Source organism: Podarcis erhardii (assembly GCF_964252035.2).
Source record: "Podarcis erhardii genome assembly, chromosome: 18".
NCBI classification, from domain to species: domain Eukaryota; kingdom Metazoa; phylum Chordata; class Lepidosauria; order Squamata; family Lacertidae; genus Podarcis; species Podarcis erhardii.
Window position 1 is genome coordinate 1,727,932 of NC_138516.1, and position 19,747 is coordinate 1,747,678.

General features: G+C 47.2%; 3 protein-coding genes and 1 long non-coding RNA gene across 4 annotated transcripts in view; 3 read left to right on the forward strand and 1 right to left on the reverse strand.

Annotated features, from left to right (window-relative positions):
- The first annotated feature begins 3,869 nt into the window (after nucleotides 1–3,869).
- Nucleotides 3,870–14,247, forward strand: LOC309332867 (mucin-16-like). Its single transcript, XM_081846154.1, has 18 exons — nucleotides 3,870–4,148; nucleotides 6,379–6,495; nucleotides 7,461–7,589; nucleotides 8,092–8,246; nucleotides 8,334–8,401; nucleotides 8,531–8,703; nucleotides 9,135–9,161; nucleotides 9,668–9,822; nucleotides 9,920–9,987; nucleotides 10,117–10,289; nucleotides 10,721–10,747; nucleotides 11,257–11,411; nucleotides 11,509–11,576; nucleotides 11,706–11,878; nucleotides 12,865–12,891; nucleotides 13,363–13,517; nucleotides 13,609–13,676; nucleotides 13,809–14,247. The coding sequence occupies exons 1-18, from the start codon at nucleotides 4,043–4,045 to the stop codon at nucleotides 14,095–14,097; spliced, it is 2,133 nt and encodes a 710-aa protein (XP_081702280.1). The 5' UTR covers nucleotides 3,870–4,042; the 3' UTR covers nucleotides 14,098–14,247.
- On the reverse strand, nucleotides 11,440–13,948 carry LOC309333104. Its single transcript, XR_014152383.1, has 3 exons — nucleotides 13,858–13,948; nucleotides 11,755–11,850; nucleotides 11,440–11,550 (listed from the first exon to the last, which is right to left on the reverse strand). It is a non-coding gene; the product is annotated as an uncharacterized lncRNA (long non-coding RNA).
- Nucleotides 14,248–14,316: 69 nt separating the features above from the next.
- Nucleotides 14,317–16,586, forward strand: LOC309332795 (mucin-16-like; the record flags this gene model as incomplete). Its single annotated transcript, XM_081845964.1, has 8 exons — nucleotides 14,317–14,452; nucleotides 14,738–14,892; nucleotides 14,989–15,056; nucleotides 15,184–15,356; nucleotides 15,680–15,706; nucleotides 15,927–16,075; nucleotides 16,161–16,228; nucleotides 16,355–16,586. Exons 1-8 carry the CDS (start codon nucleotides 14,401–14,403, stop codon nucleotides 16,584–16,586), a joined length of 924 nt encoding a protein of 307 aa, XP_081702090.1. The 5' UTR covers nucleotides 14,317–14,400.
- A 281-nt stretch (nucleotides 16,587–16,867) lies between these two features.
- Nucleotides 16,868–19,747, forward strand: part of LOC309332814 (mucin-16-like) — a 42,104-nt gene continuing 39,224 nt past the window's right edge. The window contains exons 1-9 of the mRNA XM_081846019.1: nucleotides 16,868–16,880; nucleotides 17,065–17,219; nucleotides 17,316–17,383; nucleotides 17,517–17,689; nucleotides 18,411–18,437; nucleotides 18,632–18,780; nucleotides 18,866–18,933; nucleotides 19,060–19,232; nucleotides 19,569–19,595. Coding sequence (XP_081702145.1) covers nucleotides 17,163–17,219; nucleotides 17,316–17,383; nucleotides 17,517–17,689; nucleotides 18,411–18,437; nucleotides 18,632–18,780; nucleotides 18,866–18,933; nucleotides 19,060–19,232; nucleotides 19,569–19,595 — 742 coding nt within the window. The 5' untranslated portion in view covers nucleotides 16,868–16,880; nucleotides 17,065–17,162. The remainder of the gene's footprint in view (nucleotides 16,881–17,064; nucleotides 17,220–17,315; nucleotides 17,384–17,516; nucleotides 17,690–18,410; nucleotides 18,438–18,631; nucleotides 18,781–18,865; nucleotides 18,934–19,059; nucleotides 19,233–19,568; nucleotides 19,596–19,747) is intronic.

Here is a 19,747-nt window from a genome sequence, read left to right on the forward strand (position 1 = left end):
CACAACTTCTCCACTGCAAACCACAGAGCTCCCATCCAGTACTGAGGCTTTATCCACTTCACCAATGGAGACTACAGTGCTGACATCAGCTGTACCAGAAGCCACCACTTCTCCACTGCAGACCACAGAGCTCCCATCCAGTACTGAGGCTTCATCCACTTCACCAATGGAGACTACAGTGCTGACATCAGCTGTACCAGAAGCCACCACTTCTCCACTGCAGACCACAGAGCTCCCATCCAGTACTGAGGCTTCATCCACTTCACCAATGGAGACTACAGTGCTGACATCAGCTGTACCAGAAGCCACCACTTCTCCACTGCAGACCACAGAGCTCCCATCAAGCACTGAGGCTCTATCAACTTCTCCAAAAGAGAAAGCAGTGCTGGCATCAACTGCAGCAGAAGCCACCACTTCTGCACTGCAGACCACAGAGTTCCACTCCAGTACTGAGGCTCTATCCACTTCACCAATGGAGAATACAATGCTGACATCAGCTGTACCAGAAGCCACCACTTCTCCACTGCAGACCACAGAGCTCCCATCCAGTACTGAGGCTCTATCCACTTCACCAATGGAGACTACAGTGCTGACATCAACTGTACCAGAAGCCACCACTTCTCCACTGCAGACCACAGAGCTCCCATCAAGTACTGAGACTCTATCCACTTCACCAAAGGAGATTATAGTGCTGACATCAGCTGTACCAGAAGCCACCACTTCTCCACTGCAGACCACAGAGCTCCCATCCAGTACTGAGGCTTTATCCACTTCACCAATGGAGACTACAGTGCTGACATCAGCTGTACCAGAAGCCACCACTTCTCCACTGCAGACCACAGAGCTCCCATCAAGCACTGAGGCTCTATCAACTTCTCCAAAAGAGAAAGCAGTGCTGGCATCAACTGCAGCAGAAGCCACCACTTCTGCACTGCAGACCACAGAGTTCCACTCCAGTACTGAGGCTCTATCCACTTCACCAATGGAGAATACAATGCTGACATCAGCTGTACCAGAAGCCACCACTTCTCCACTGCAGACCATGGAGCTCCCATCCAGTACTGAGGCTTCATCCACTTCACCAATGGAGACTACAGTGCTGACATCAACTGCAGCCGAAGCCACCACTTCTGCACTGCAGACCATGGAGCTCCCATCAAGTACTGAGGCTCTATCCACTTCACCAATGCAGACTACAGTGCTGACATCAACTGTACCAGAAGCCACCACTTCTCCACTGCAGACCACAGAGCTCCCATCAAGCACTGAGGCTCTATCAACTTCTCCAAAAGAGAAAGCAGTGCTGGCATCAACTTTAGCAGAAGCCACCACTTCTGCACTGCAGACCACAGAGTTCCCCTCCAGTACTGAGGCTCTATCCACTTCACCAATGGAGACTACAGAGCTGACATCAACTGTACCAGAAGCCACCACTTCTCCACTGCAGACCACAGAGCTCCCATCCAGTACAGAGGCTCTATCCACTTCACCAATGGAGACTACAGTGCTGACATCAGCTGTACCAGAAGCCACCACTTCTGCACTGCAAACCACAGAGCTCCCATCCAGTACTGAGGCTCTATCCACTTCACTAATGGAGACTACAATGCTGACATCAACTGTACCAGAAGTCACCACTTCTCCACTGCAGACCACAGAGCTCCCATCAAGTACTGAGGCTTTATCCACTTCACCAAAGGAGACTACAGTGCTGACATCAACTGTACCAGAAGCCACCACTTCTCCACTGCAGACCACAGAGCTCCCATCAAGTACCGAGGTTCTATCCTCTTCACCAATGGCAACTACAATGCTGACATCAACTGTACCAGAAGTCACCACTTCTCCACTGCAGACCACAGAGCTCCCATCAAGTACTGAGGCTCTATCAACTTCTCCAAAAGAGAAAGCAGTGCTGGCATCAACTGCAGCAGAAGCCACAACTTCTCCACTGCAGACCACAGAGCTCCCATCCAGTACTGAGGCTTTATCCACTTCACCAAAGGAGACTACAATGCTGACATCAGCTGTACCAGAAGCCACCACTTCTCCACTGCAAACCACAGAGCTCCCATCCAGTACTGAGTCTCTATCCACTTCACCAATGGAGACTACAGTGCTGACATCAGCTGTACCAGAAGCCACCACTTCTCCACTGCAGACCACAGAGCTCCCATCCAGTACTGAGGCTTCATCCACTTCACCAATGGAGACTACAGTGCTGACATCAGCTGTACCAGAAGCCACCACTTCTCCACTGCAGACCACAGAGCTCCCATCCAGTACTGAGGCTTCATCCACTTCACCAATGGAGACTACAGTGCTGACATCAACTGTACCAGAGGCCACCACTTCTCCACTGCAAACCACAGAGCTCCCATCCAGTACTGAGGCTCTATCCACTTCACCAATGGAGACTACAGTGCTGACATCAACTGCAGCTGAAGCCAGCACTTCTCCACTGCAGACCACAGAGCTCCCATCCAGTACTGAGGCTCTATCCACTTCACCAATGGAGACTACAGTGCTGACATCAGCTGTACCAGAAGCCACAACTTCTCCACTGCAAACCACAGAGCTCCCATCCAGTACTGAGGCTCTATCCACTTCACCAATGGAGACTACAGTGCTGACATCAACTGCAGCAGAAGCCACAACTTCTCCACTGCAGACCACAGAGCTCCCATCAAGCACTGAGGCTCTATCCACTTCACCGAAGGAGACTACAGTGCTGACATCAGCTGTACCAGAAGCCATAACTACTCCACTGCAGACCACAGAGCTCCCATCCAGTACTGAGGCTCTATCCACTTCACCAATGCAGACTACAGTGCTGACATCAGCTGTACCAGAAGCCACCACTTCTCCACTGCAGACCACAGAGCTCCCATCCAGTACTGAGGCTCTATCCACTTCACCAATGGAGACTACAGTGCTGACATCAACTGCAGCTGAAGCCAGCACTTCTCCACTGCAGACCACAGAGCTCCCATCCAGTACTGAGGCTCTATCCACTTCACCAATGGAGACTACAGTGCTGACATCAGCTGTACCAGAAGCCACAACTTCTCCACTGCAAACCACAGAGCTCCCATCCAGTACTGAGGCTCTATCCACTTCACCAATGGAGACTACAGTGCTGACATCAACTGCAGCAGAAGCCACAACTTCTCCACTGCAGACCACAGAGCTCCCATCAAGCACTGAGGCTCTATCCACTTCACCAATGGAGACTACAGTGCTGACATCAGCTGTACCAGAAGCCATAACTACTCCACTGCAGACCACAGAGCTCCCATCCAGTACTGAGGCTCTATCCACTTCACCAATGCAGACTACAGTGCTGACATCAGCTGTACCAGAAGCCACAACTTCTCCACTGCAGACCACAGAGCTCCCATCCAGTACTGAGGCTCTATCCACTTCACCAATGGAGACTACAGTGCTGACATCAACTGCAGCTGAAGCCAGCACTTCTCCACTGCAGACCACAGAGCTCCCATCCAGTACTGAGGCTCTATCCACTTCACCAATGGAGACTACAGTGCTGACATCAACTGTACCAGAAGCCACAACTTCTCCACTGCAAACCACAGAGCTCCCATCCAGTACTGAGGCTCTATCCACTTCACCAATGGAGACTACAGTGCTGATATCAACTGTACCAGAAGCCACAACTTCTCCACTGCAAACCACAGAGCTCCCATCCAGTACTGAGGCTCTATCCACTTCACCAATGGAGGCTACAGTGCTGACATCAACTGCAGCAGAAGCCACAACTTCTCCACTGCAGACCACAGAGCTCCCATCAAGCACTGAGGCTCTATCCACTTCACCAAAGGAGACTACAGTGCTGACATCAGCTGTACCAGAAGCCACAACTTCTCCACTGCAGACCACAGAGCTCCCGTCAAGTGCAAAATCTTTATCCATTTCTCCAGTGGAAACTACAGAGGTCACATCAACTGTACATGTTGCCTCCACTATTCCCATAGTGCCTGTGGAGGTCACGTCTAGTGGAGAACATCTATCCACTTCTGCAATGGGTACTACTGAGTTAGCATCATGGTCCATAGCTCTTTCTACTTCCCATGGAGTGTCTGCTGGATTTACATCAGAGACAGCCACCACTTTAGAGACAGAGAGAGGTATGTTCCTTTATTTCCTAAGGGCTCATCCACACGTATCTTTCCCCAAATTTTCTAGGCGCAGGTTTGTGGTTTATAACGCTGTATCTGAATGTTAAAAACAAAACAAAACAACCCTGACTCTTTCAGGACAAAAACTTGCTGTTTAATGTTGAATTGCAACAAATCTGCCAATTTAGTGATAAAGTGTCAGCTTCTGCAGAGGAAACCGCTGTGGCGGGCAAAAAAGGACTCAGCCTTTCCACTTTTTAAAAAGTTAAGAGTTCTTTACTTACAAACTCTCCTAAGGTCAGATTCATGTCATTTTCCATACAGAATTCAGAAAAAGTTGCACAGGCAGTAAAACTTAGTTTAGTTACAGTGGTAAATTTTTCTTATATTATTGGTTTAGTAACTCAAGAGAGGCTTGAAAGAACAATGTGGTCTGAGCTGCAACAACTATCTCAGACCTCCTCACATGTTGAGCTTCTCAGGCGCTGTGGTTTAAACCACTGTGCCGCTTGGACTTGCTGATCAGAAGGTTGATGGTTTGAATCCCCGCGACGGGGTGAGCTCCCATTGCTCTGTCCCAGCTCCTGCCCACCTAGCAGTTCGAAAGCACACAGTGCAAGTATATAAATAGGTACCACTGCGGCGGGAAGGTAAACGGCATTTCCATGTGCTGCTCTGGTTTTGCCAGAAGCGACTTAGTCATGCTGGCCACGTGACCCGGAATAACTGTGGACAAACGCTGGCTCCCTCGGCCAGTAAAGCAAGATGAGCGCCACAACCCCAGAGTCGTTCGCAATTGGACTTAATTGTCAGGGGTCCCTTTACCTTTAAGCCTGTCAGGACAGCTTACTCTATGGTCTTAACCCTCTCATGCAAAGGGCGAACCTCAGCCTAGAAACACGGCACAAAAGGAAACCTGGATGATCCCTTCCTTTATATACAGGATGCTTTGCAAGGAACAGGTATGGGGTCACCTGGCCCAGGCACCCCCTTTCTGACACAAACAGGAAGCAGTGGAGGATGGGGAGACCTGGAGGATGGGTTGGTGTCCTGAGTCCTGTGGAGAGATCTTGGAAGGTTTGGTCAGAGCGGGTGGAGGAACGGGATGAGGATGTAGAACTCTCAGAACTGGATCCCAAGGAGGTGCTCAGTGGATTGGGCGGCATTGGCCTTGGGGCCGGCCCGAGAGAAGCCAACCCCAGTGGATCCTGAGACCCCAAGTGTTGCATCGCAGCAGTCTGATGTGACCCCAGCACTGTCAGAAAAGAGTCGTTTGGATTTGAATATTCTCAACAGTTACAAATATTATAATGTTTGTTATTAACATAAGAAGGAGGTGACACATTTACCGTATTTTTCGCTCTATAAGACGCACCAGACCACAAGACGCACCTAGTTTTTGGAGGAGGAAAACAAGAAAAAAAATATTCTGAATCTCAAAAGCCAGAGCAACAAGAAGGATCGGTGTGCAGCGAAAGCAGCGATCCCTCTTGCTGTTCTGGCTTCTGGGATAGCTGCGCAGCCTGCATTCACTCCATAAGACGCACACACATTTCCCCTTACTTTTTGGGAGGGAAAAGGTGAGTCTTACAGAGCAAAAAAGACGGTATTTTCTATCCCATGTAAAGACTTTCTGACAGTCCGCTGTTGTTGGGGGTTCCCCCAGACCTCCTCTCAGTGGTCCTGCCTGAGGATCAGGACACCAACCATGCAAGTGTCTGACTTCTCCGCTCATTGAATGGGAGGCCCTATGGGGCCAGTGGCATAGCGAGGGTTGCCCAGGGCCGCGTGGAGCAGGGTGGCAAACAAACAGTTGGAGTATGCTTTCACATTCAACTGCATGTGTCACCCAGGAGATCGCAGCTGCAGAGATAAGAAAATAGGAGCCGTTCCATGGTCTGGAGAGGTCACTTCTGGGTTCCCATGGAGAAGCCCAGTGACGGAAGCATGTAGCTGTATTGAGGCAGCACCGGGTGTTGAAATTTTGTGCCCCTTACAATTTTGTGCCCAGGGCAACCGCCTCTGGGTCCCCCCTATGCCACACCACAGCACAGGGACTGTCAGTTGTTGGCACAACATCTTAGCTTCTCCTTTGCCACATATCTCGGACTCTGTTGCATTTCTTGACCCACTGGCTGTCTGATGGAAACCGAGCTGAGAGTCTGTGTCTGAAAGTGGGAGCGGGGACACGTCAGCAAAGATCTCTGGCCGGCACTAATGGAAATCTGTCCCTTTCCAGCCACCAAACGCAACGAATCTGTGATCCAGCCTGTTACTGAGAAGCCAATCCTGCAACCAGGAGGTGTTAAGAATGCCACAACGCCACAGGCAACTGCGCCCCGTGTCGGAACAACAAGTGAGTATTAACTATTGCTGATACTGTTCAGCATAATTCACTTTCTGACCCAGCCTTCACTACAATGTCCCTGGCAGGTCTTGCTCTCATTTTTAAAAGATGTCTATCCATATTCTGCAAATAGATAGATGATAGATAGATAGATAGATAGATAGATAGATAGATAGATGATACTCTACTACACTGAAATGTTTCTTGGATTGTCCTTGAATCTTCCTGCCACACTTGCCATCCTCTCCTTTCAATTCTGGATCCACACATCCTTTTCTAGTCCCTCCCCCTTTTCGGGGTGAGCAGAGTGGATCCAGAGCAGGGGTGGCTCAGAGATGGATGCAGCTGCTGAGCTGCTCAACTGCCTCATTCCTTTAGTCAGAATGACTGAATCTGTATCCGCCGCCCATGTCCTGGTTCATGACTAGGGCATCCACATTTCACGGTCCTGCTCCTGTTACCATTTGCCAATCACCATGGGACTTTTTTTGAGTGGTGGCGTGGCTTTTTTGAAGAAGCCTGTGTGTGAATTTGTTTTATGTGTGGGGATCAGTAAGGCTGTATTCCGATGGCATGAGTATCATGGCGACCGGTAGTTTCTTCGTCCGCCTTCACAACCGTTGTAACATGCCCCTTGTTATCTTCCGCCTGTTCTGCCGTTGAGGACTTCTGGGATCATGCTTTGTCTAGCTCCTTCCCTTTGACCTTACTGCCTTGGGTGACCCTGCTGGGACTACGAGATTCCCGACAGCTTCGCTCACAAGGGTCATAGGAACATGCAAGCCCACTCACCAGGACGAGGCGATGATCCTTTGAGAACCAGTGCTCTAAGCATGCATCACATAAGCTCTCTTTTGATTTAATTGATATGAACCCTTTCTGGGGACTTAAAGGGCAGGCAAGGGAGAAGGATTATCCCATCTCCCCATCACATCTTCTCATGGTAACCCCCCGGCTCTCTATTTCCTCCATAGGCTCTTCCGCAAAACCTCCGCTGCCTCCACTTATACCCGCAACAGCCCGCACAACCATCAAAATCACCCCGGTAGTGACAACCCCCAGACAGCCTCCAGTAATTTCCTCCACGGCAGCCCAGTTGACAAGTAAGAAAATTTAACAGTGATGGTTTTGTTTTTAATTATTTAAAAATGATTTTTAAAAGGAGGGAGAGCTGGAAGCATATGAATAATGATTTTATTATTTAGACCCCACACATCTGGCTGGGTTTCCCCAGCCACTCTGGGCGGCTTCTAGCAGATACAAAAACATTAAAAAACATTTAAAAAACTTCCCAATACCAGGCTGCCTTTAGTTGTCTTCTAAAGATTGTATAGTTACTTATCTCCTTGGCATTTGATGGGAAGGGGTTCCACAGGGCCGGCAGTTGGGAGATCCTTCCCCAGCCAGCCAACAGATCACTGGAGCCCCCTGGCCACGCCACCTTTGAAGGCGGGCAAACTTATGACATTCATTTCAAATATTGTATTCTGGGTATTGCTTTATTTCATTTCCCCCTTTTAACCACCCTGGGTGCCCTTTGCTAAGAAAGAATGGGGTAGAAATTTACCGAATACACACGTTCATTTATTCCCCCCTCTGTTCCAGCCACTCTGCCAACGCCAGCCCAAACAACAACCCCAATTCCAGCGGTTGAACAATTCACCGTCAATTTCACCATCACCAACCTCAAGTACAGGAAAGAGATGGGAACTCACAATTCCAAAATATTCAATGCAACAGAGAGTGATCTCACCCATCTGGTAAGCCTGACTCCATGGCAGTTAGCAAGGGATGTGTGGACACTTTCTGTAGGGTGGAATATACTCAGTGTCTTTTTCCTTCTTCAGCTTGACCGAATTCTCCTCAACAGCAGCATTGGCCCGGCATATCTGAGGTGCAAAGTGACTCAACTCAGGTAAGCCTTCCCCAAAGGTGGGAACATATCTGCTCTGCTGGCAACCGAGGCAAACAAGCTTGGCATCTTCTGTCCTCCCTTGTCCATATCTGTGGTCAATCCTGAATGCTGATTTCCCTCTCCTCCCAGACCGGTGAGAGAAGGGGGTGAAACCGGAATGGACGCCGTCTGCACTTACCGCAACGACTCCTCTACGCCCGCCTTTGACCGAGTGAAGGTGTACCACGAGATCGTCAACCAGACCAACAGTTTCACTGAGATGGGGCAATACTATCTGGAAAGATACAGCCTCTACGTCAACAGTAAGCTGAGTGGTTTTTAAGCTTTGGATGTGCATCGATTATCTGGATGTGTGTGGATGTGTGTGTGTGTCCATGAATGTTACTAGAAGCAGCACAGCGGTTTCTCCAGCCCAGCCTTCTCCAGAAACAAAATTTCTAGGACAGAATGCTGCGGACTTTGATGAATATGATATTGTGTGTTTTGTTGGATAGAACGGGGCTAATCATGATATGACTATGGAGGTTTTCACCAGATGTTGTGTGAGGGTCTGAGGCTCCCTTGACAGTGAGATGATTTTCTCACAGAGGTGAAGGATGTTCATTCCTGTGTACAGATGGTGCACTGTCCAAAATAGTGAGAAATCCCAACCCATTACTATTATATTTCAAAAGCCTGTTTATGGTATTATGTTATGCAATTTCCTGAATAAATGTCTCTTCCATTTCCATAGGTTATCATGAAACCCCTCCTGTAACACGTAAGTAGAATGCCATTTAAATTCTAACACATCAAGCCACCCTCTGACATTCAGAGGAGCTGATGTTGACAATGCATGAGTGGAAGAGTACCAAAATGAAGATTCTTTGAGTCAAGTGATTCGTTTGTTAGATTTATCAGTTTCACCATGTGATCGACACTTAGTTGACATACAAAATATTTCAATCTGTTAAAAAGGGGATATATAATTTGAGAATATAGAGTTTCATGGCCTTTGTTTTAATTCTTGCATTCTGAAAATAGCTTTATTTGGTTTTTTCCCCTCAGTTCTCAATCACACCATTCCATCGACTTTTGTTGAAATTAAAAGAATTTAAATCTCTTAAGGAGGAAATATATATCATGAGACCTGGGAGTTTGATGACTTGCATTTTAATTATTGTATTCTGGGAATTCCTTCATTTGATTTCCCCTTGTTTTAACTATTCTGCTTCACCCTTGGGAAGGGTGGAATGGAAATTCATAAAATACCTATGTCTGTTCCAGCCACTCTGCCAACGCCAGCCCAAACAACAACCCCAATTCCAGCGGTTGAACAATTCACCCTCAATTTCACCATCACCAACCTCAAGTACAGGGAAGAGATGGGAACTCACAATTCCAAAATATTCAATGCAACAGAGAGTGATCTCACCCATCTGGTAAGCCTGACTCCATGGCAGTTAGCAAGGGATGTGTAGATAAATTTGTACACTTTCTGTAGGGTGGAATATGCTCAATGTCTCTTTCCTTCCTCAGCTTGATGGAATTCTCCTCAACAGCAGCATAGGCCCGGCATATCTGAGGTGCAAAGTGACTCAACTCAGGTAAGCCTTCCCCAAAGGTGGGAACATATCTGCTCTGCTGGCAACCCAGGCAAACAAGGTTGGCATCTTCTGTCCTCCCTTGTCCATATCTGTGGTCAATCCTGAATGCTGATTTCCCTCTCCTCCCAGACCGGTGAGAGATGGGGATGAAACCGGAATGGACGCCGTCTGCACTTACCGCAACGACTCTACCGCGCCCGCCTTTGACCGAGTGAAGGTGTACCACGAGATCGTCAACCAGACCAACAGTTTCACCGAGATGGGGCAATACTATCTGGAAAGATACAGCCTCTACGTCAATGGTAAGCTGAGTGGTTTTTAAGCTTTGGATGTGCATCGATTATCTGGATGTTTGTGGATGTGTGTGTGTGTCCATGAATGTTACTAGAAGCAACACAGCGGTTTCTCCAGCCCAGCCTTCTCCAGAAGCAAAATTTCTAGGACAGAATGCTGCGGACTTTGATGAATATGATATTGTATGTTTTGTTGGAGAGAACGGGGCTAATCATGATATGACTATGGAGGTTTTCACCAGATGTTGTGTGAGGGTCTGAGGCTCCCTTGACAGTGAGATGATTTTCTCACAGAGGTGAAGGATGTTCATTCCTGTGTAGAGACGGTGCACCGTTCAAAATAGTGAGGAATCCCAACCAGTTACTATTATATTTCAAAAGCCTGTTTGTGGTATTACATTATGCAATTTCCTGAATTAACGTCTCTTCCATTTCCATAGGTTATCATGAAACCCCTCCTGAAACAAGTAAGTAGAACCACATTTAAATTCTAACACATCAAGCACCCCCCCCCCGACATTCAGAGGAGCTGATGTCGACAATGCATGAGTGGAAAAGTACCAAAATGAAGCTTCTTTGATTCAAGTGATTCATTTGTTAGATTTATCAGTCTCACCATGTGATCGACACTTAGTTGACATACAAAATATTTCAATCTGTTAAGAAGGGGATATATAATTTGAGAATATGGAGTTTCATGGCCTTTGTTTTAATTCTTGCATTCTGAAAATTGCTTTATTTGGTTTTCTTTTCTCAATTCTAAATCACACCATTCCATCGACTTTTGTTGAAATTAAAAGAATTTAAATCTCTTAAGGAGGAAATATATATCATGAGACCTGGGAGTTTGATGTCTTGCATTTTAATTATTGTATTCTGGGAATTCTATCATTTGATTTCCTCTTGTTTTAACTATTCTGCTTCCCCCTTGGGAAGGGTGGAATGGAAATTCATAAAATACCTATGTCTGTTCCAGCCACTCTGCCAACGCCAGCCCAAACAACAACCCCAATTCCAGCGGTTGAACAATTCACCGTCAATTTCACCATCACTAACCTCAAGTACAGGGAAGAGATGGGAACTCACAATTCCAAAATATTCAATGCAACAGAGAGTGATCTCACCCATCTGGTAAGCCTGACTCCATGGCAGTTAGCAAGGGATGTGTAGATAAATTTGTACACTTTCTGTAGGGTGGAATATGCTCAATGTCTCTTTCCTTCCTCAGCTTGATGGAATTCTCCTCAACAGCAGCATAGGCCCGGCATATCTGAGGTGCAAAGTGACTCAACTCAGGTAAGCCTTCCCCAAAGGTGGGAACATATCTGCTCTGCTGGCAACCGAGGCAAACAAGCTTGGCATCTTCTGTCCTCCCTTGTCCATATCTGTGGTCAATCCTGAATGCTGATTTCCCTCTCCTCCCAGACCGGTGAGAGATGGGGATGAAACCGGAATGGACGCCGTCTGCACTTACCGCAACGACTCTACCGCGCCCGCCTTTGACCGAGTGAAGGTGTACCACGAGATCGTCAACCAGACCAACAGTTTCACTGAGATGAGGCAATACTATCTGGAAAGATACAGCCTCTACGTCAACGGTAAGCTGAGTGGTTTTTAAGCTTTGGATGTGCATCAATTATCTGGATATATGTTGATGTGTGTGTGTATCCATGAATGTTAATAAAAGCAACACAGCGGTTTCTCCAGCCCAGCGTTCTCCAGAAGCCAAATTTCTAGGACAGAATGCTGCGGACTTGGATGAATATGATATTGTGTGTTGTTTGGGTAGAACGGGGCTAATCTGTCAGCATCGCCCTTGAGCCAGTGTACCAACTGGACTCATGCACTTCAGCCCCGACTGGGCTAAGCGAGCTTGGGTAGCACTTCCAGAGACCACCTTCTTCACAGGAACAGGTCAAAGTGCTGTGGACTCACAGCTTAGAGGTGTGAGCACCGGATTCACTTCCACAATATAGTTGTCGCACAGCAGAGTATAGCAGAGTCTGGCAGTGTATAAACGACTCGGAGAGCAGCTCTGTAGAATATCTTCTTTTATTCTATAACTACAACTATAATACAAAACTATATACAGAGCTAAATAGGTCTAAGCATAAATGAATGCTGCACTGAGTGTCTGCAGCTGCTCTTAGCAGCAACCTTATCTCTACACACGATCTCTAACACTCAGTCTCTCTCTCTCTCCGACACACTGACTGACTGACTGACTGACTGACTGACTTGGTGCTGGAGCTGAATAAGTAGAAAGCAGAACACTGCTCCTCCTCTCTGGAGAATCGGCAGACTCGTCAGGAGATTCTTGGATATGGGAGGGGTGAAAACTCCTCATAATCATGATGCAGAGATATGACTATGGAGGTTTTCACCAGATGTTGTGTGAGGGTCTGAGGCTCCTTGGCAGTGAGATGATTTTCTCATAGAAGTGAAGGATGTTCATTCCTGTGTACAGACAGTGCACCGTCCAAAATAGTGAGAAATCCCAACCAGTTACTATTAGCTTTGAAAAGCCTGTTTGTTGTATTACATTATGCAATTTCCTGAATTAACGTCTCTTGCATTTCCATAGGTTATCATGAAACCCCTCCTGAAATGAGTAAGTAGAACCAAATTTAAATTCTGAAAACAACACCCCAATCTGACAAAAACAGGGAAAAGAGTGATAGGATGGGGGGGGGGTGATTAGGAAAATGCACCAGGGGAAGGATAGCAACATGAGCACTCTTTGGTTGGTTGGTTGGTTGGTTGGTTTGTTTGTTTGATTAGATTTCCAAATCTTGCCCTGTGATCGACTTCTGGTTGACATTAAAAATATTTGAATCTGTTAAGAAGGGGATATATAGTTTGAGAATATGGAGTTTTCCATCAACTGCTTGTTGAAATTAAAAGTATTTCAATCTCTTAAGGAGGAAACATATATTGTTTGAGTCCTGGGAGTTTCATGTCTTGCATTTTAATTATTGTATTCTGGGAATTCCTTCATTTGATTTCCTCTTGTTTTAACTGTTCTGCTTCCCCCTTGGGAAGGGTGGAATGGAAATTTACGAAATACCTATGTCTCTTCTAGCCACTCTGCCCACACCTGCCCAAACAACAACCCCAATTCCAGTGGTTGAACAATTCACCGTCAATTTCACCGTCACCAACCTCAAGTACAGGAAAGAGATGGGACAACCCAATTCCACAGTGTTCAACACAACGGAAAGAGCACTCGTCGCAGTGGTAAGTCTGATAGCGACTGCTTGTGAGAATGGCTTGTGAGGAGGGGTAGACCAGGCTCTTGTTTTGACATCGTGTCTCATTCCTCTCTCAGCTTGGCAGATTCCTCAGCAACAGCAGCATTGGCCCTGCGTATCTGGGGTGCAGAGTGACTCAGCTCAGGTACGTCTTCCTCCAATGGGAGAACATTTCTGTGCTGCTCATGCCACACCTTGGCAGGTGGGACTCCATCCTTTCTTCCCTTGTGGACCATTCTGTGTCCTGAATGATCTCCCTCTCTCTTTGTCCTCCCAGGCCAGTGAAGAACGGGGATGAAACTGGAATGGATGCCGTCTGCACTTACCGCAATGACTCCACCAGCCCCGCCTTTGACCGGGTGAAGGTGTACCATGAGATCGTCAACCAGACGGACAACTTCAGCAAGATGAGGCCCTATGAGGTGGAGAGATACAGCCTCTACGTCAATGGTAAACAAGTTATGGAGCCCTTGATGTACATAGATTGCCTCTCTGTGTGTGTTTTGTGCAGTACCCCCTCCCCCAAGCCCAGCCTTCATCTGAGCCAATGTTTGCAGAGATATTAGGATCCCTGCTTGTGAACTGAATGGTGAGGTATTTTCCAGTGATTTTGTTCCTGCTTGAGTTGCTGTGCCAATCTGGGTGCAGGGATGACGCTATGAGGTTTTTGTCCTCTGCCCAGGAGGCCTCCCCATGTCATGAAAGTGCCCAAAGCTGATTGAAGTGATTGTCATGATTGTGTCATGTGTGAGATGCTTCTCATTGCCTCTTCTTAGTGCATCTTCTGCACACAGAAGGACATAACAATTCTCCTGCACCAGAAAAAAACCCTCCTCATTTTAAACATCAATATATTGAGAGCTTCTCAAATGACCGTCTCTTACTTTTCTGTAGGTTATCATGAAAACCCTCCTGAAACAAGTAAGTAGAACCACATTGAAATTTTAACACAACACATTCCCAGTGTATCTTGTCCTTTTCTAGGTTACAATGAAGCCCCTCTTGAAGCAAGTAAGTACCACCTAAGTATTTTTAAGTAGAGTCTCTTACAACATAGTCAGGGATGAGACTCATGATATTAAAACCTTTGGAAATGCACCAGTGAACCACGTGTCAATATGAGACCCTTTAATGGATAGGGTATAATAATTGTATTATGCTATAAATCTCTTGACCCTAGTACATATCCTTCTCCTCCTGTTCCAGCCACTTTGCCAGCACCAACACAATCGCCAACCCCAGTCCCAATACGTGAACACTTCACCCTCAACTGTACCATAACCAACCTCAGATACAAGCCAGAAATGGGAACTCCCAACTCAAAGGCCTTCAACGCTACAGAGAAAGTGCTCACCATGCTGGTGAGTCTGATTCTGAGCCACTTTTGAGAATGACATGCAATGAGGTGTGAGCAAGCCTGCTGATTTCACCAATTCAATGTTTCCTTCCTTCTTCAGTTTGGAAGAATTCTCCGCAACAGCAGCATTGGCCCGGCGTACCTGGGATGCGAAGTGACTCAGCTCAGGTAACCCTTCCTCAAGTGCGGAAACATATATCCTCTGGACATTACTCACTCTGGCAAGAGTGACTTCATCCCTCCTCTGTTGTCCACCATTTTGGTCTGTCCTGAAATTCTTTCTCTCTCCTCCCAGACCGGTGAGCAGTGGAGAGGAAACCGGAATGGATGCCGTCTGCACTTACCGCAACGACTCCACCACGCCCGCCTTTGACCGGGTGAAGGTGTACCATGAGATCGTCAACCAGACCAGCGGTTTCACCAAGATGGTTCCCTACAGAATGGAAAGATACAGCCTCTACGTCAACGGTAGCCAAGAGATTCTTAGTCACTTCATGTGCATAGATTAACTGTCTGTGGTTTGTGTAATGGAATAGAATAGACTGTCCTCTGAGCTCAGTTTCTTGTTGTGTCCATGATTTCCTGAGAGATGAGGCTCCTCAATCCCAAACTGAGGGTGTCATGTTTCATAGGCAGAAGGAAATTTGGGAGTGGGGCATGGAGAGGGGGGAGTCTCCCCTGAGGAGGATTATATTCAGTGGAAGTCTGAATTGAACCTTTTTCAAGTGTCTACAACTGAAATACCACTGTCTCTATCCAATCACAAACCAGCCTGTCTTCCTTTGTCCTAGGTTATCATGAGGTCCCAGCTGAATCAAGTAAGTTTACTTTTAAAAATCCTACATCTTAAAGCCCTACATGGCCTTTTCACCAAACTCAAGGGAAGGAGTTATAGGAAGGCAATAGTGTTGGCCGTTTGTCAATTGAAGAGCATCTATGTGAACACATATAAATTGATTGGTTGTTATTTTGGTCAGTCACACCATGTGATGAGCCACTAGCCTCTGCCTGATCCATTTATTTCATTTCCTGTGGTAGCCCCTCCACCAGCCCTGACACCAACCCCAGCCCTGGCCGTTGAACCCTTCACCGTCAACTGGACGGTAACCAACCTCAGGTATAACCCAGAAATGGGGACGCCCAATTCAAAGGCCTTCAACGCTACAGAGAAAGCTCTCACCACGCTGGTAAGTCCAATTCCTCCCCACTTGTGAGAATAGCTTCCCATGATCCTATCGGTTTGATGTACTCAATGCCTCCTTCATTTTTCAGCTGGGAAGAATTCTCCGCAACAGCAGCATTGGCCCGGCGTATGTGGGATGCAAAGTGACTCAGCTCAGGTGAGCCATCCTCAAACACGGGAACCTTTTAGCTCTGATCATCCCTTGAACAGACACGAATGATCCTCTCACCCAACCGTTCCAACTGCTCATAATTCTACTCAACCTCTCTCTCTTTCCTCCCAGACCTGTGAGTGATGGGGATGAAACCGGAATGGACGCCGTCTGCACTTACCGCAACGACTCCACCACGCCCATCTTTGACCGGGTGAAGGTGTACCACGAGATCGTGAACCAGACCAGCGGTTTCACCAAGATGGTTCCCTACACCATGGAAAGATACAGCCTCTATGTCAATGGTAACCAGGTGTTTCCTAATCATCTCGTGTGCATGCCTTATGTGGGGTTTGTGTCATAGTACAGAAATAGACCCTCCTCCTCCTCCTTTTTTTGTTGTGTCCATGATTTCCTGAGAGATGAGGCCTCTCACTCCAGAACTGAGAGCTCTCTAAACAGGGATTTCATGTTTCATAGGCAGAAAGAGGGGGGAATGGAGAGGGGGGGAGCCTCCCCTAAGGAGGATTACACTCAGTGGAAGTCTGGATTGGACCCTTTTCAAGTGTCTACAACTGAAACACCGCTGTCTTGGTCCATTCATAAACAAGCATGTCTTTCTTTGTCCTAGGTTACAGAGAAGTTCCTGTTGCACCAAGTAAGTACCATATCATTATCCATAAATTGTGCTCATGACAGACTCAAGGGAACAACTAAAATGAGGGTGTCAGCAATGGCCGTGCCAAAGTGGAAGAGCATAATTTTTAACACGCTTTTGTTGATTGCTTTGCTGTGTGTCACAATCCCATCACTCAATGTACCTCCTATGCTTCCACTTGCAGCCACTCTGCCAACGCCAACACAAACCCCAACCCCAGTCCCAACACTTGAACGCTTCACCCTCAACTGTACTGTAACCAACCTCAGATACAAGCCAGAAATGGGAACTCCCAACTCAAAGGCCTTCAACGCTACAGAGAAAGCGCTCACCACACTGGTAAGTCCAATTCCCATCTACTTGTGAGACTGGCATGGGATGTGTCGGGGGGGATCCTGATGATGTCACCAATTCAATGTTTCCTTCCTTCTTCAGTTTGGAAGAATTCTTCGGAAGAGCAGCATTGGCCCGGCATACCTGGGATGCGAAGTGACTCAGCTCAGGTAAGCCTTCCTCAAATGCGGAGACATATATCCTCTGGTCCTTTCTCACTCCGGCAAGAGTGACTTCCGCCCTCCTCTGTTTTCCACCTTTGTGGTCAGTCCTGCATCCCAAATTCTCTCTTTCTTTTCCCAGACCGGTGAGAGACGGGGATGAAACCGGAATGGACGCTGTCTGCACTTACCGCAATGACTCCACCGCGCCCACCTTTGACCGGGTGAAGGTGTACCACGAGATCGTCAACGAGACCAGCGGTTTCACCAAGATGGTTCCCTACAGCATGGAAAGATACAGCCTCTACGTCAACGGTAGCCAAGTGTTTCTTAAGGATTTAATGTACATCCCTTATCTCTCTGTGTGGTTTGTGTGGTAGTTACAGTGCAGGTGTCCTGAGGGTCCCGTCTCCTCATCAGGTCTAATGTTTTGAGAGAGATGAGGGCTCCATCTCCTGAATGACCTGCTTTCAAATGGGGGATTTCAAACTCTATGAGTTGAAGGAAGGTGAATTGGCAGCAGAGATAGATTGTGGAAGAGGCCATCAACAACTGAGAAGGATGCCTCCTTCCTGGTGTTGCCCCTATTACTGCACCACGTAGCCCATGTTCAAGAAGCTTTCCCAATCCCCACAGAGCCGGTTGAGAGGGAGACAGATTGGAGACCCACCCACCCCGCTCTGAGCAGTACACCACGCAAGGGAATTCGCTCTATAAGACGCACCAGACCCCAAGACGCACCTAGTTTTTGGAGGAGGAAAACAAGAAAAAAATAATCTTGAATCTCAGAAGCCAGAACAGCAAGAGGGATCGCTGCGCAGTGAAAGCATCAATCCCTCTTGTTGTTCTGGCTTCTGTGATAGATGAGCAGCCTGCATTCGCTCCATAACATGTACACACATTTCCCCTTACTTTTTAGGAGGGAAAAAGTGAGTCTTATAGAGCAAAAAATGCAGTATTTTTTTGCCGGGAATCTCCATCTGAAACACCACTGTTTTGCCTCACTTATAAACCTGTGTTTCTTCTTTTTCCCCAGGTTATCATGAAGTCCCAGTTGAACCAAGTAAGTTTGCTTTAAAAGTTCCAACTTCTAAAAACTCTTCATGGCCCTTTCACCAAACTCAAGGAAAGGAGTTATAGGAAGGCAATAGTGTTGGCCAAACACATTTAAATTGATTGGTTGTTATTTTGGTCAGTCACACCATGTGATGAGCCACTAGCCTCTGCCTGATCCATTTATTTCATTTCCTGTGGTAGCCCCTCCACCAGCCCTGACACCAACCCCAGCCCTGGCCGTTGAACCCTTCACCGTCAACTGGACGGTAACCAACCTCAGGTATAACCCAGAAATGGGGACGCCCAATTCAAAGGCCTTCAGCGCTACAGAGAAAGCTCTCACCACGCTGGTAAGTCCAATTCCTCCCCACTTGTGAGAATAGCTTCCCATGATCCTATCGGTTTGATGTACTCAATGCCTCCTTCATTTTTCAGCTGGGAAGAATTCTCCGCAACAGCAGCATTGGCCCATCGTATGTGGGATGCAAAGTGACTCAGCTCAGGTGAGCCATCCTCAAACACGGGAACCTTTTAGCTCTGATCATCCCTTGAACAGACACGAATGATCCTCTCACCCAACCGTTCCAACTGCTCATAATTCTACTCAACCTCTCTCTCTTTCCTCCCAGACCTGTGAGTGATGGGGATGAAACCGGAATGGACGCCGTCTGCACTTACCGCAACGACTCCACCACGCCCATCTTTGACCGGGTGAAGGTGTACCACGAGATCGTGAACCAGACCAGCGGTTTCACCAAGATGGTTCCCTACACCATGGAAAGATACAGCCTCTATGTCAATGGTAACCAGGTGTTTCCTAATCATCTCGTGTGCATGCCTTATGTGGGGTTTGTGTCATAGTACAGAAATAGACTCTCCTCTGAGCTCAGTTTTTTTCTTGTGTCCATTATTTCCTGAGAGATGAGGCCTCTCACTCCAGAATTGAGAGCTCTCTAAACGGGGATTTCATGTTTCATAGGCAGAAGGAACTTTGGGAGTGGGGAATGGAGAGGGGGGAGCCTCCCCTGAGGAGGATTACACTCAGTGGAAGTCTGGATTGGACCCTTTTCAAGTGTCTGCAACTGAAACACCACTGTCTTGGTCCATTCTTAAACCAGCATGTCTTTCTTTGTCCTAGGTTATAATGAAGTTCCTGTTGCATCAAGTAAGTACCATATCATTATCCATAAATTGTGCTCATGACAAACTCAAGGGAACGACTAAAATGAGGGTGTCAGCAATGGCCGTGCCAAGGTGGAAGAGCATAAATTTTAACATGCTTTTGTTGATTGCTTTACTGTGTGTCACAATCCCATC